The sequence below is a fragment of the Cupressus sempervirens genome, chromosome 9 (genome assembly GCF_028749045.1).
Source record: "Cupressus sempervirens isolate cs-2001-9-10 chromosome 9, ASM2874904v1, whole genome shotgun sequence".
In the NCBI taxonomy this organism is placed as follows: domain Eukaryota; kingdom Viridiplantae; phylum Streptophyta; class Pinopsida; order Cupressales; family Cupressaceae; genus Cupressus; species Cupressus sempervirens.
In genome coordinates this window covers 10,050,659-10,066,589 of record NC_143126.1, presented here as the reverse complement: position 1 = coordinate 10,066,589, position 15,931 = coordinate 10,050,659, and the positions used below count along the sequence as shown (strand labels likewise).

The 15,931-nt window shown below is 38.6% G+C and overlaps 1 protein-coding gene across 2 annotated transcripts in view; it reads left to right on the top strand.

Moving 5' to 3' along the window:
• Positions 1-15,726, top strand: part of LOC149537376 (adenylate kinase family protein) — a 409,112-nt gene extending 393,386 nt beyond the window's left edge. For both annotated transcript variants that reach the window (XM_089802873.1, XM_089802872.1), the window contains 4 exons: positions 14,499-14,636; positions 14,815-14,844; positions 14,930-15,095; positions 15,182-15,726. In XM_089802873.1, coding sequence (XP_089658999.1) covers positions 14,499-14,636; positions 14,815-14,844; positions 14,930-14,954 — 193 coding nt within the window. In that variant the 3' untranslated portion in view covers positions 14,955-15,095; positions 15,182-15,726. The remainder of the gene's footprint in view (positions 1-14,498; positions 14,637-14,814; positions 14,845-14,929; positions 15,096-15,181) is intronic.
• Positions 15,727-15,931: the final 205 nt, after the last annotated feature.

Here is a 15,931-nt window from a genome sequence, read left to right as displayed (position 1 = left end):
TTTATCAGCTCTCAAAATTTCTGTTGTTCATTATTTCAAGTCCATAGATCAAAATATCGCCGATAAGACAACTTATAGCAATGAGTTACGGCCAGTGATAATATACATAAAGTTATTGTCAAAAAATATTGTCGCTATTTTAAGAATTTATCGCAGAGAAAAACTCAGCTTATCACCAATATTTCATCGATAAGTTGCCAATTTATCAGCCACAGTTCGCTCATAGGTACTGATGACTAATGGCCCAAAAATCATTCATTTGACATTTCTAATTTGCAAAATGGTGTTGGGGAGAGAAAAAAAGAGTTTCGAGGGAAAAAAGTGATTTGCACTGTTTTAGAGCAAATTGTTGTGGATTTTAAGAGATTTTTCAAGCAAAATTGGATTCACAAGTAGTTCATCCAAATGTGAGCGCAACTAGAGTTTGTTTGAGGCTCTTCACACAAAGAAGAGGAACAAGCTAGTAAAGAAACACCTTAATAACCTTGTCTTTGTGCAATATAACCTTCAATTGTGTGTAAGAAAGGCAGAGGGAACACCAACTTGTCCACTTGATTTGGATGACATGGATTCTTACTATGAGTAGACATCACAGGAGCAACATCCATTGTTTGTAGAGGATGAAATCAATGATTTGGAGAGGTATGCTCTGGAGGAGGTTGGATTCGCAATGGGATTGGATGACATTCAAGAGGATATGGACATTTAGGTGAACTTAGATGATGAGGATGAGTCATTGCTTGTGCCAGCACCATTTACATTCAGGATGGAGGTCGAGTCACAACCAATTGTGCAAAAGGAGGAGGCACATACACAAGTGACTTCTAGTGCACGACCCTCTACCACTCCAATAGTTTTCACTAGAGTTGCAAGGAAGGGGAATTGGAAGATGTAGACTGTTTTGATATTGTACTTGTATTTACTTACAGTTTTACAAAGACAATTTGCTATTAATTTTCTTCAAAGTTCAGACTATGGCTACCAGCCGGCAGCATTCCACATGAGGATGTGATTTTGTACCCTATTTACATTTATATATATCTAGACTCATCTTTTTTGGTTTGTTTACTCATTAGATGCATCTCCTTATTGAATTTTGCCAAAAAATGCATTTCTAATAAAATATAAGCAATTTTTTTAGTTCCTGATATTTTCGTGATAAGTTGTTGATTATCTCCGATATTTTCCTGATATTTTTTTTTGACTTGGCGATAACTTGCGTCTAATGATATATTGAACTATGTTTTCAACGTTACAATTGAAGAAAGGAACATATTGAGAGTTTCAAATGCTTTCAAGAAAAGTTATTCGATTGACATGTATATCCATACACTTCTATGTTGACTGGGGTATTGAAGGTGACAAGTTTTCAAATCTTCCTTGACACTAAAGATGTGCCAGTGTGGTATCAATAGACTTAAAAGCTGCTAAAACAAAGCTGTGTGGATGCAAGATACCCTTTCAGACAAGAGAACAGCATGTGAGATGAAGACTAAATTAAATCAATCCTTAGTATACAACAAAGGTTCAAGGAAAGACAGATAGGATACTTGAAGCTAGGATTATCTTAAGTTTGAGGAGGAGTGATTAAGAATCAACCTTAATCCTCAATCTGAAGGCCAGTTTCAAGTCTATGTAGACATAAAAGTTTCAATGATGTCGTTTTGAAGGACCCCTCCCTTTCTCATTCAATTTACCAACTTAGTCCTTGAGGAAGTGGACAGTCATAATATATAGTCATTCCTTGACAAGTTTATTGGGTATAACCAGTAAGCATTGCAGAGGAAGATACTTTAAGGATGACTTTTGTAGTTGAGAATAGCATGTATACACATTGCATACAACCAAATGCTGTTCAACAGAGTGTAATTTACCAGTAATATTTAAAGGGTTATACCCAATATCTTTGACAAGATAACAGGTGATTTAAGCATGTTCCTTGATAATCCACCCATTTGCAAACTGGAGAAGACACAAATCTGAGTCTTTGAGGATCACATAAGTTATGTTAGAGCCCGAACTTGTATTTTATCCTGGACACATCCAGAAAGTTTTTAGACATATTGTTTGTTCATGTGGATTGAAGATGAACCTAATACTTCCTTACACCAGGTGGTGAGGCTTTTTCTGAAATTGGTCTTTGCATCTTGTATTCCAAATTTTATGTTGTAAACAAATCTTTTATGGCTCCTTCAATGTTCTTTTGGCACTTTAAAGGGAATCAAATTACAAAATCATTATCTTAGGTGTAGGAGGGATTTCTGTAAGAACCCTGCTGGCTCACTTAAGAACTATGCTGAAGAAATTGTTTGTGCTTTTAAAGTTTTTTGTATTTCTTTTCTTTTTTTGAAGTTCATGCATTTTTTTTTTTTGAAATATGAGAATGCTCGAAAATGTAAATGCAAACTTTAGAGAAATTCAGAATTGATTTACAGGCTAACTATCAGTGTGCAAGTTTTACAACACAGTTCACACATTTAGCATTTCAATAGTAAATCAACCTGGTAAGTGAAGTAAGATGTTGGGAGTTTTGAAGAAGAATAGGTTGCAGCAAAATATGAAAACCAGCACTAATGCTCCTTGGCCAATCAGAATTATCACTCCCAGAATTGAGACACAGCCCTTAGTAATGGCAATGCCACAATGTGCAAATGGCAGTAGGTTTAATATTTGGCAACTGTAAAGACCTGAACTGGCTTCCAATTTGCACTAGTTATTGTTTTTGCAATTTCCTCAAAGTTCACTAATTATTGTATTTGTTTTTCCTTTGTAAGTATAAATCAGCAACTTTAAGAAATTTAAAATGAAAATATAGATAATCAGACTGACTGAATGATATACTTTGGACTTTATTTTGGACAAACATCAATTAGAAGAACAAATTTATTTTATTGGCACCTAGAAAGCAAGTGTTTTTGGCTAGCCATCCCACCAACATTGCCCTCTTTATTATCACGTTGGCTCCTCGATGTCAATACCCAGCCGCATAGAATAGTTGTCTCCATTGTAGAATGTTGTGTGAAGAATGACGTGCAAGGCTGGTGCTAAGACGTGACTCCCAAATAATCCCAGCACAGCTGCTAGGGTGAAATGCAGGCCTGGCCAATGCTAACGTTGGCTTTTCAATAGCCATCCCACCTCAAACGCAAAGCTGGCATCATTTAATGTTGCCATCCCATCACTTCATGGGGTCTGCCCTCATTGTCAACTAAGGCTGCCGAAGATAAGAATTCTGCAAACCTCCCAATATCAAAGCGGCCACCAAAATCAATCTAGACTTCTAGCAAGAAAAATCGCAAACCTTCACACTTCAAAAATTATTCATTATCAGAATCTCCAGCCTCAGAAAATACAGTAGGAGAATGTTGGCCAATCATATACTTCAACACAATTGCCAAGAACTTCTTAGACTTAACCCTTATACTTTAGCAAGGGCATACATTTCAGAAACTCTGGAAAAAGCCACGAAGGCATTACAAGCAAATATATATTCAAGCATGCTTTTCCCAACGAAATGAGCTCTCATTTATAATCTTTCGTTGGCCAAAGTTTCCTAAAAAACTCCACTTCAAAAATTGTGGAAGTTTCCTAAAAGACTCAACACTTGAAACTTTCCAACATACTTTTTAGAAATATCTCTAAATGTCATTATTATAATAATATAAATATCATTATAATAATGCAACTTAATAATTATTGAATAAATAAGAGCTCATGCAATCATTAACCTTATTTACTGCAGGTGATGACTAACTGCCAGAACCACCCACTGCACTGCCAAAAATAGGCTTACTAAAAATAGTAAGTTCACAACTGGGACCCCCAAAACACCCTGTCAACTCATGAGGGTCGCTATGATGAGCTAACTCCATCAACTGCGTAGACTCACCAAAAAACGAGGATATTATAGTCCTCCCTCCTCGAAATTGTTTGTCTACAATTAATTTGACGTCATACAAAAACCTCCACTGAGATCCCATAAGAAGCAAATGATGTCCCTGTATGCTAATATCATCATCAGACCCAATAAAATGACCTGCAACATATCACCGAATGCCTATGTTGGTGATGTAAAAGTCAAAACATCACTAATCGACAAACCCATGGGAGATCTCAACACACTCTCCTTCATTAGACCTACCCAATCATCCTGCAGACAATCCAGCTTAGGCTCAGACCAACTCTCTATTCAATGCAAATCCTGAACATGTGAGTCAAATACCAAACTATAAATGCTCATCATAGTATAAAATCTATCATCAGCATGATCATCTTCATTGACGTCCTCATGTTGTTGTGATGACTCATCCTCAATCACATCAATGTAAACCCACATACCATAATTCGCTGCTCCCTTCGGCCTTAATGCGCAAGTATGACGTTTAGAGAAAGGCCCTTTGCACCAATAGCAAAGTTGACACCTCCTCAAATCCTCTCTAGAAGTGACATCAGATCTCCCCACTGACTTGCCCTTGTCCTCAACAACTGGTGGGGACTCCTCATCATCAGGCGGAAGGGTAAAAGATTTCGAAGCAACCTTGCTTCGAGAAGAGGACTCCAAGTCTTGTGCCTTCCGCATCGAAGCAACCACATGCCAACTCATGGAAGTACACCTCTGGATCCTTCCTATCAAATCTCTCAATCAAGCGATCCATGAACTCCTAATAGGAAGTGATCTGATCATGTTGCAAAGAAACTAACCCATGGTACCACCAATCATGGCAGCTCCATCCAAATGCAGCACTCCAAATCTAACAGTGTCCACCTCTAAAATAGGATACAAAGTCAAATATGTGTCGAGCTTATGAATCCAAGCTTGAGTTGTAACTCTCCCAATACCATCAAAGTGCTCCAACATCATCTTACTAGCAACTTGTTGTAACTTAGTCTGGTGAGGTTGTTGTCTCTCAGATACCGGCCTTGCTCTGGAATACTTCCGCTTTTTAGTCAGGAACCTATCAATATTCAAATGATCTTTAATAGGTTGTGGTAAAGCATCCCATTCCGTAAAGTGTGCCAGCACGTCATCAGCAAAAGGAGCGGCCTCAGACTCAATACTGATTGCATCCACGTCAAGTCTTAGAAACGTGGGCCTCTATGGCCTATCATGAGTGCCAGTATGTATGTCAGCTCTATCAGCTAATCCACCACGATCCTCAACTCGAACCCAATCTACATCTCTATACCCATCACCATCTCAAGTTCTATCCTCGACTCGAGATCTATTAGAACCAACATAAACATCTTGAGCTCTCCCCCTACTCTGTCCTCGAGGACTACAGAGTATTAGACAATTGCTACTGTACACCTGTCATCTGTTGCTGTTTGGCTGCCAGCTTCCTAAATGTTTGCATAGCCTCTCTATCAACATCAACATCTCTAACTCCGGACTCGCTCGAACTGCCTGGATTACCAACAAAACCAAACTGTATCTCAGGTTCACCTTCCCTAGGTGGAGTGGTACATCCTCTTCAGGTATAGTGCATACCCGACACAAATCTCCTATCATCAGCCATGATACTGAATAGAAAATAATGGATCAAATGCTAACTGCAATTCTAACCAGGCACTAACCACTATCATTTGATTCGGAGCCCAATTCCTGCAGGTTGGCAGAAAACCACTCCGATACCACTGTAAAGACTTGAACTGGCTTCCAATTTACTCTACTTATTGCTTTCGCAATTTCTTCAAAGTTCACTAATTATTGTATTTGTTTTTTCTTTGTGAATATAAATCGGCAACTTCAAGAAACTTAAAATAAAAATATAGATAATCAAACTGTAATTGAATGATATACTTTGCACTTTATTTTGGATAAACATCAATCAGAAGAACAAACTTATTTTATTGGCACCTGGAAAGCAAGTGTTTTTGGTTAGCCGTCCCACCAACATTGCCCTCTTTATTATCACGTTGGCTCCTCAACGCCAATACCCAGCCGCATACAATAGTTGTCTCCAATGTAGAATGTTGTGTGAAGAATAACATGCAACGTTAGTGCTAAGATGTGACCCCAAATAATCCCAACACGGCTGCTAGGGTGAAACGCAGGCCCGGCCATTGCTAACATAGGCTTTTCAATAGTCGTCCCACCTCAAACAAAAAGTTGGGAGCATATAATGTTGCCATCCCATCACTTCATGGGGTCTGTCCTCATTTTCAACTAAGGCTACCGAAGATAAGAATTCCGCAGACCTCCCAATATCAAATTGGCCACCAAAACCAATGTAGACTTCCATCAAGAAAAATCGCAAACCTTCACACTTTAGAAATTGTTCATTATTAGAATCTCCAGCCACAGTAGACATAGTAGGACACAATTGCAAACTGTTATACTCAGCAACAAATTGCTTCCACCACCAAATTCGAACAATCTTCAGAAAATGCTCACAAACCCTTAGCCAAATCAAAAGATGAGAGAAAATAATAATTAAGATTGTTCTCCTTAGCCACAGAAAATATAGTAGGAGAATGTTGGTCAATTGTATACTTTAGCACAATTGCCAAGAACTTTTCAGACATAACCCTTATACTTCAGCCCTAGCGTATATTTTAGAAACTCAGGAAAAGCCACAAAGGCACAAAAAGCAAATATATATTCAAGCATGCTTTTCCCAATGAAATGAGCTCTCATTTACAATCTTTCGTTAGCCAAAGTTTCCTAAAAAACTCCACTTAAGAAATTGTAGAAGTTTTCCAAAAGAACACAACACTTGAAACTTTCCGACATAATTTTTAGAAATATCTCTAAATGTTATTATTATAATAATAAAAATATCATTATAATAATGCAACTTAATAATTATTGAATAAATAAGAGCTCGGGCAATTATTAACCTTATTTACTGTAGCTGACAACCAACTGCCAGAGCCACCCACTACACTGCCAAAAATAGCAACTACCAAAAATAGACTTACTAAAAATAGTAAATTCACAACTGGGACCCCCAAAACACCCTATCAGTTCACGAGTGTCACTATGATGAGCTAACTCCATCAACTACATAGACTCGCCAAAAAACGAGGACATTACAGCAACACTACTAAGGCAACCCAATTCGCATTCATAAAAAATGTTGCAGGAGCATCCAGAGGTATAAGGGCAATCCTATGTCACCCAAAAAAATATACTTAGACTTAGTTTCTGTTTCATGTGTTTTCATTTTTGGATACCCATTTGGGTCAAATAAAGGTTCCAACTCTCACAGTTCCACTATCAGTGTGTTTGAAAATCCCGAAAAAATAGGAGCATGTAATTGGGCCATCATATTGGTGAACTAGAAGGTGTGAATTGGCCAGATGAATGTAATTGTGATTTAGAGCATTCCAAAAAAAGAATCAGGTCAAAAAGCCCCACGGTTTGAAAGTTATTGCAGTTTTTCGGGTTTTGGAGACCTCCTAAGAATGCTTCAAAGTCAGGTTAGGGGCATTAAATGACCTCGAAAAGGGCCGAAAAATGGGGGACGAGCGAAGCTTGTCCATAGGGCTATAGAGCGCTTCGAGAGCTTTTCGAAAATGTAAACGGTTCGTCAATCAGAGCTACAGTTCAAAAGTTATGCCTCCCGAAAGTTCGGTTACCGTTTCTGGATTCTTCTAGATTTGCACCGACTTCTAACGCAGCTTCTGGAACCTTCTATTTGGTCGGTCGATGCCTACTAGCACTTTCTAGAATGTACTCCTAGTCCTTAACCCTCCGGGGTCTATTTAAGGAGATTTCTGGCATTGTAAAAGGCAGTATGAAGTGGAGTTTGAGAGGAGGTATTGAAAGGAGAAATTATCTCCAGATTTATGCTATTGTAAGCCCTTAGGGCATGTTTGGAAGTTTATTTTCTCTGTACTATTTGTACTAGCTTATTTTCTCAGTTAATATAATTTTTCCCTTTCTGTTGTGTCTATTCTGTTCTTGAGTTGTGTCCCCATCAAGTGGTATCAGAGCTAGTTTTCCTGAGTGTGTAGACAGAGCGCCGACTGTGAGGCAGTTTGCACCAGGACTGTGTGGTTGTGGGTTCGAGATAGAAGATGCCTCCACGAAGAGAGCGTGGTGGAAGGGCCAGAGCTATTAATCTTGAAGAGGTTAGAGCCCTCCAAAGGCAGGTACAAGCATTGTAAGAGGAGCTCCGTAGAGGAGCAAATGTTGCCGCTGGTGACAACAATGAGAATGACAATGAAGAAGAAGTTATGGGACCAGAAGGGGAATTTGACGGGAAAGTTCTGAATCATGCAGAGGAAAGGCTTTTTAGGGCTATTACTAAGTTTGGGAAAAGACCCACAATTGAAGTGAGTGTATTTTCAGGAAATCTGAAACCAGATGAGTTGATCGATTGGATCAATGAACTGGAAGAATACTTTGAGTATGAGGATATCAGGGACCCAGATAGGGTTAAGTTTGCAAAGGCCAAACTGAAAGGCCATGCCAAAATCTGGTGGCAAGAGGTTCAATTGGAAAGAAACAGAAGAGGAAAGGAGAAGATCACAAGATGGGATCGCATGGTGGACAAATTGAAGAAGCAGTTCATTCCTGTGAACTACGAGCTTGATTTGTTTAAGAAGATGCATGGGTTAAAGCAAGCAGGAAGATCAGTCCAAGAATATACAGAGGAATTTTATTGACTCTTGATTAGAGCGGGGCATGCAGAAGCAAATAAGGAGAAGGTTGCTCGTTATATCAATGGGTTGCGACCTAGCATCCAGGAGGAATTAAGTCTGGTAAGAATGACCAGCGTTGAAGAGGCATACCAGTTTGCCCTACAAGTTGAAGAGAAGCTAAATAAAAGGTTTGAAGGAAGACAAAGAGGGCGCGGTCAAGGAGGAAGGGGAAGTGGTAGATCATCTGGAGGCCGCAATGAAACCCAAAAGAAAAATGAAGATGTGGGTACTAGAAGGAACCAGAGGAATGAGGATTTCAACCGCTCCCATGATCAAGACTTTGGAAATCAAAGAAGAAGAGGTAGAGGACGTGGACCAGGAAGAGGAGGCTTCCGTGGTACCTGTTTCCATTGCAATGAAGAAGGTCATTGTGCCTTTGAATGCCCTCAACGACAAGGAAGGACAGATAGGAGAGTTGAGGGCCAAGCTAGGGTTGCTCATGTGGATGAGGATGCACAATCATCACATTCAGAGGATGCAGAAAGAGGAGAGACCTTGGTAAATGAAAGAGTCCTACTAAGTGGTGAGATTGAACCAGGACAACGGAGGAGTTTGTTCCGTACCAGATGCAAGTGTGAGGATAAATGTTGTGACGTGATCATTGATGGTGGTAGCACTGATAACTTGGTATCAGAAGAGATGGTCTCTAAGCTGAAGCTCAAGAGGGAGAAACATCCCCAGCCCTATCGGATTGCTTGGGTAAAAGATGATCATAAGGTCCTGGTAAGTGAACAATGTTTAGTAAAATTCAAAATTGGGAGTTACCATGATGAAGTTCTCTGTGATGTTATTTCCATGGATGTTTGCCATCTATTGTTGGGTAGACCATGGCAATTTGATAGACATGCAGTGCATGATGGACATGCAAACACATACTCTCTGACAAAGGATGGAGTTCGTCACAAATTGAAGCCCATGAAAAAGGAAGGTGAAAAGGTATGTAGCATTGCTAGGATTTGTCTTGTTGATGGAAGGAAGTTTTTAGATGGCATGGAACATCAGCATATGTGCTATGCTTTGATTCCTAAGAAAGATAAAGAAGGTAGTAGTGAAATACCACTTGAAGTTTCAGATTTACTAGGGGAGTTTGGAGATATTATCTCTGATAATGTTCCAGATGGATTGCCACCAGTAAGGCAAATCAGTCATCGGATAGATCTGATTCCAGGAGCTAGTTTGCCTAACAAGGCTACTCACAGGATGACTCCTACTGAAACAAAGGAGCTAAATAGACAGGTTCAAGAGTTGTTGAGGAAGGGCTTGATTCGAGAGAGCCTGAGTCCATGTGTAGTACCTGTAGTACTCGCACCAAAGAAGGATGGAGAGTGGAGGATGTGTACAGATTCTCGAGCTATAAATAGGATAACCATCAAGTATCGGTTTCCTTTGCCAAGCATGGATGATCTTATGGACTGCTTGAGTGGAGCTCAGTACTTCACAAAGATAGATCTGAAGAGTGGTTATCACCAGATACGGATTCGAGAAGGAGATGAGTGGAAAACAGCCTTCAAGACCAAGGAGGGTCTTTATGAGTGGTTAGTCATGCCCTTTGGATTGACGAACGCCCCAAGCACCTTCATGCGGCTCATGAATGAGGTACTTAAGAAGTTCTTGGGAAAATTTGTTATTGTTTATTTGGATGATATTTTAATTTTCAGCAAGACTTTGGAAGAACATTTATTGCATATTCGTAGTGTCCTTGAAAGGCTAAGGGAAGAGAAACTATTAATTAATCTGAAGAAGTGTATCTTTGCAAAAAGAGAGTTAGTCTATTTGGGTTTTGTTATATCACCTGAAGGTCTCAAAATGTATCCAGAGAAGGTAAAAGCCATCTTGGAATGGCCTACTCCAAGGTCTGCTACTGAGGTAAGATCATTTCATGGTCTGGTTAGTTTTTACAGGAAGTTTATTAAAAATTTCAGTGGCATATGTGCACCCCTAACTGATACAATAAGAGGGGATAGAAAAGAGTTCAAATGGACTGCAGCAGCTGCGAGAAGTTTTGAATTGCTGAAGAAGAAGGTAACAGAACAACCTGTGTTGGCACTTCCAGATTTTAGAAAAGTGTTCCAGGTGGATTGTGATGCTAGTGGCAGCGCTATTGGGGCTGTATTAAGCCAAGAAGTAATGCAAGTTGAAGTAGTTGGGTTTGATGAACTCAAGAATTTGTACCCCGAGGATCCTGATTTTGCTGAAGCATGGAAAGCTTGTAAAGAGCCTGTTGCTGTAGATAGAACCAAGTGGTTAGACTATTTGATTCAGGATGGCATGTTGTTCAAGGGTAGTCAATTGTGCATTCCAAGGAGTTCCATGAGGGAAAATCTGATTAAGGAGAAACACAATGGAGGGATGGCAGGACATTTTGGTCGAGATAAGACCATTGCCATTCTTAAAGAACATTATTTTTGGCCTCAAATTTCACAGGATGTGAAGAAGTTTGTACAGAGTTGTCAGGTTTGTCAAGTTGCTAAGGGGTTTAGTCACAATATTGGCCTATATCAGCCATTGCCTGTTCCATCAAGGCCATGGGAGGACATAAGTATGGATTTTGTTCTTGGATTGCCAAGGACACAAAGGGACTTGTTTTTCAAAGAGGTGGTAAGACTACATGGTCTTCCAAGGAGTATAGTTTCTGACAGAGATACTAAATTTGTGGGGTATTTTTGGAGGACATTGTGGAAAAAGTTGAGAACAGACTTGAAATTCAGTTCCACGCATCACCCACAAACTGACGGCCAAACAGAAGTGGTAAACAGAAGTCTGGGCAATTTGCTGAGATGTTTAGTTGGAGATAAGCCCAAGGGATGGGATTTGATTCTACCACAAGCAGAGTTTGCTTACAATAACTCTATAAATAGGAGTACTGGAAAATGACCATTCCAAATTGTATATGGGAATAGCCCAAGGACTGCACCAAAATTGAGGAAGATAGAACAAGGGGAGAGGACAAGTGCTGAAGCTGAGGAATTTGCTGAACATATTAAGCGTCTACATGAGGAGGTTCAGGCACACATTACCAAGATTAATCAAGAGTATAAAGCTAGGGCTGATCAAAGGAGAAGACATAAGGAATTCCAAGTAGGGGATCTAGTCATGGTGCACTTACGAAAAGAAAGATTTCTAGCCGGTACTTACAACAAGCTGAAAATGAAGAAATTTGGCCCCTGCAAAATTCTGAAGAAACATGACTCAGGGAATGCATATGAGGTGGAGCTGCCAGATGGTATTCAGATTTCTCCCATTTTCAACATTGCAGATTTAACAGAGTATCATGATGATGGTGCAGATGAGGAGCTAGTGTTAGAGCCATGTCCAATTCCTGCTTCTAAGAAGGAGGAGATAGAAGACATTCTAGAACATCGTATGGGTAGGAGTACCAGAAACAGGCAGTATGAAGAGTATTTGGTCAAATGGAAAGGATGACCGATCGAGGACTCAACTTGGATTTCAGCAGCTGAGGTTTCCCATTTGGGATTTCCTCTACCATTCATAAAGTGACAAGGTCACTTTTCAATCTACCCTGGGTGTCTGATGCAGGAGCATCCAGAGGTATAAGGGCAATCCTGTGTCACCCAAAAAAATATACTTAGACTTAGTTTCTGTTTTATGTGTTTTCATTTTTGGATACCCATTTGGGTCAAATAAAGGTTCCAACTCTCACAGTTCCACTATCAGTGTGTTTGAAAATCTCGAAAAAATAGGAGCATGTAATTGGGCCATCATTTTGGTGAACTAGAAGGTGTGAATTGGCCAGATGAATGTAATTGTGATTTAGAGCATTCCAGAAAAAGAATCAGGTCAAAAGGCCCCACGGTTTGAAAGTTATTGCAGTTTTTCGGGTTTTGGAGACCTCCTAAGAATGCTTCAAAGTCAGGTTAGGGGCATTAAATGACCTCGAAAAGGGCCAAAAAATGGGGGACGAGCGAAGCTTGTCCATAGGGCTATAGAGCGCTTCGAGAGCTTTTCGGGAATGTAAACGGTTCGTCGATCGGAGCTACGATTCAAAAGTTATGCCTCTCGGAAGTTCGGTTGCTGTTTCTAGATTCTTCTAGATTTGCACCGACTTCTAACGCAGCTTCTGGAACCTTCTATTTGGTCGGTGGATGCCTACTAGCACTTTCTAGAATGTACTCCTAGTCCTTAACCCTCTGGGGTCTATTTAAGGAGATTTCTGGCATTGTAAAAGGCAGTATGAAGTGGAGTTTGAGAGGAGGTACTGAAAGGAGAAATTATCTCCAGATTTATGCTATTGTAAGCCCTTAGGGCATGTTTGGAAGTTTATTTTCTCTGTACTATTTGTACTAGCTTATTTTCTCAGTTAATATAATTTTCCCCTTTCTATTGTGTCTATTCTGTTCTTGGGTTGTGTCCCCATCAAAAAAGCCAAACGGCATCAATTTCTTGCACAGAATTCAATCACCAAATCACTATCTCACAACTCCAGGTTGCAGTAGTGATAAACTCAACCAAACGGCATGAAATGATCATGAAATTCTTGCACAGTCGGGTGCCTAAGAGGGATTGCCACTTTTTTCGCAATATGCAAACAATCAATGCCCTTCAATTTGCAGTAGATGAAATTGAGAGGTATACAATAGTGCCTTCAATTCCCTGATTCCAAACACAGTCCAAGAACAGCAGTAAAAACACAGTTCACTGGTATTTAGACTCAATTCGAAGTGCCAACAAAAATGAGGAGAAAATTCAGACTTCTTCAAAAGTTGCCCAAACCCTTGTTTCATCACAATCAAGAAATATATTTTTTAAAATGGGGTGGTTCGATTTGCATACAGAAAGCTCTTTTATAATATTTAAAGTCTCCAAACTTCACCATTACACAAATGCCCAATAGCTTCATCTTTACACTTTTCACTAATGAAGCTTCAACCACACACCATCAAATTAGAATAAAGATGCATAAGCTATTTATTAAGTTATACTTAATAAACAACTATCAATATGTAATCTATTAACAAAACATAAATCAAACACTGATGAAGCCAGGACCTCAGGGCATCGTAACTGCACTGTTAAAAATAGAAACTCCATATATCTGACTTACTATAAACAGCAAGTCACTCCACTGAGACCCTCAAAACACAGTGTCAGCTCACGAGGATCACGATGAGGAAGACATCATCGAGCTACTAGAACCTGATAAATTAGGGACATTATAATTGTGTTGTCCTGCAGGAAATTGTCCTTTGATTAGGCTTTGTGAAGATTGTGAACATGAACAACATTGTTCAATGCAAATCAAATAAACAAGTTTTAAAAGTCATTGTATCTTGCTAATCGGGTCTAACTCTTATATATTCATCATAGCATTTGTTTTTTAATTTCAGATATGTTTTGAGATTACTTATTGATCTTCAATTGTCTGATACTCTCCTTTGTATGAATCTTCAGCTACACATCAACATTGTTGAAATCAGATGTGAAACTGTATGTTTATTGAAATCAGTATGTCCTAGATAATACATTTATATTCTTAAGTAGAACTTGTGTAGTTGCAACTTGCAGCAAAATAATATAAGTGTGCTTGAGGATGGATAATTTATTAATTTCATACAATTCAAGGAATACAAGTCATGGAATATCCACTGGCCTTTGATTTGTATGATATGATCAATGTTGGGCTAGCATATTGATTAGTTGATGTCAACTTTAACCAACATTTACTTTTCCTTCAATGTTCAGGAACTCTCTCTCTCTCTCTCTCTCTCTCTCTCTCTCGATATATATATATATATATATATATATATATATATATATAGACAGATGAAATTCCACTCTTTAATGTATTGTGTTAAAAAATTGACATATCTACGAAAAATCTTTGAATTCAGGATGTCCTATCCAGACCCCTATGAACTTTACATCAGGGTTGATACTGAACAAGGGAAAGAAGAATATGTAAGTGTTGCGAAATTCATGGAAAATCCAACTCGAGAAGAAATAAATGACATCTTTAGTGGAAAATCAAGGTTGGTTACCATTGAAATATTGCCTTCCTACTTGATAGTTTTCATGGTTAAGAATGTTGTAGATTGTTATATTATGTCGTTGTGTCTTGATGATGTTTATGTAACTAGAGTTGCTCCTAATGAATCAACTCATGAGGTGTTTGTATGAATATTATTTTCATGTTCATGTGTCTTGCAGGAAAAAGGAAAGCAAACCTACAGGATTATGGTAAGGATTAGATTATTTTATTTATGGTCCCCTTTTCACAACTTATGTTTAATTTCTCTACTCATTTTGAAAATCTGTACTGCAGGGGGCTTTTGAGTGGTATATTTTGATATCAGATTTTCCATGGGATGTGAACAGTGTGTTTTGAGTAGATCACGAACTGAACCAATGAGATTTGTATCTGAAAAATTGTCATGTCTACAAGTAGTGTTATGTATGTTTCATGAAAAGCTTTGAAGCAATTGCTGAAGGTAAACCAGCTCAAGTCTTATTGTGCAGTTTATGCTCGACTAAGTTATTATGCTTTGGATATCTAACTGGAAACAATTGACTGCAGTGAATTGGCCAGGAAGCACGAGAAAAAGCAAATCTCAAAAATGTTCATGTGATGCATCCCAGCAAAAAAAAAAATCGACTACCAGTGAATTAGATAGAGTGTCATCTTTTATGAACATTCTTGTATTTCTTCTGCCAAATTGTGGTTGAGAAGTCTTATTTCCTTCGTATAATTCCAATCAATTGAGTCCCTCATGCAAGTCCATTTAGATCTAACATGTATCAGATGCAAATTTGTTTAAGAGAAGGCATTGTAGGTTTATAATGCTCATCTTGTCAATAGTTTCCAAGAGGTACTGAAAACTAATGTAATAAAGGAAAAAGGAAAACAAAGCATTTTTAACATCAACGAGGCTAAAAATTGCCCTTGGGAAAAACTGCCTCACAAACTGATTTCTGCATTTTGGCCCTTTTTTGTGCAACTCGATGACAATTGCCCTTTGAATAAATCAACTCACGAGTTAGCTATCAAGATATTAAATAACTGTTTCTGTTGTCCTTAAAGGCATCACACTTTAAAATAAAATGCTTTTCTACTTTCACTTTTTCAGGAGCGCAAAAAATATACTATTTCTTCACAAGCTTATTTTGGTCTTTTTCAATGCCTAATTTCACAGCAAGGTTAATGAGAGTTAGTTCTCAACTAAACAATATGGAATGTATCAATGTCCTAATATCATAATCTCAAGAAGTGCTAAACCATATATAGTCAATCGATTATTTGAGTGGTGATTTGACCATCTTAATTTAG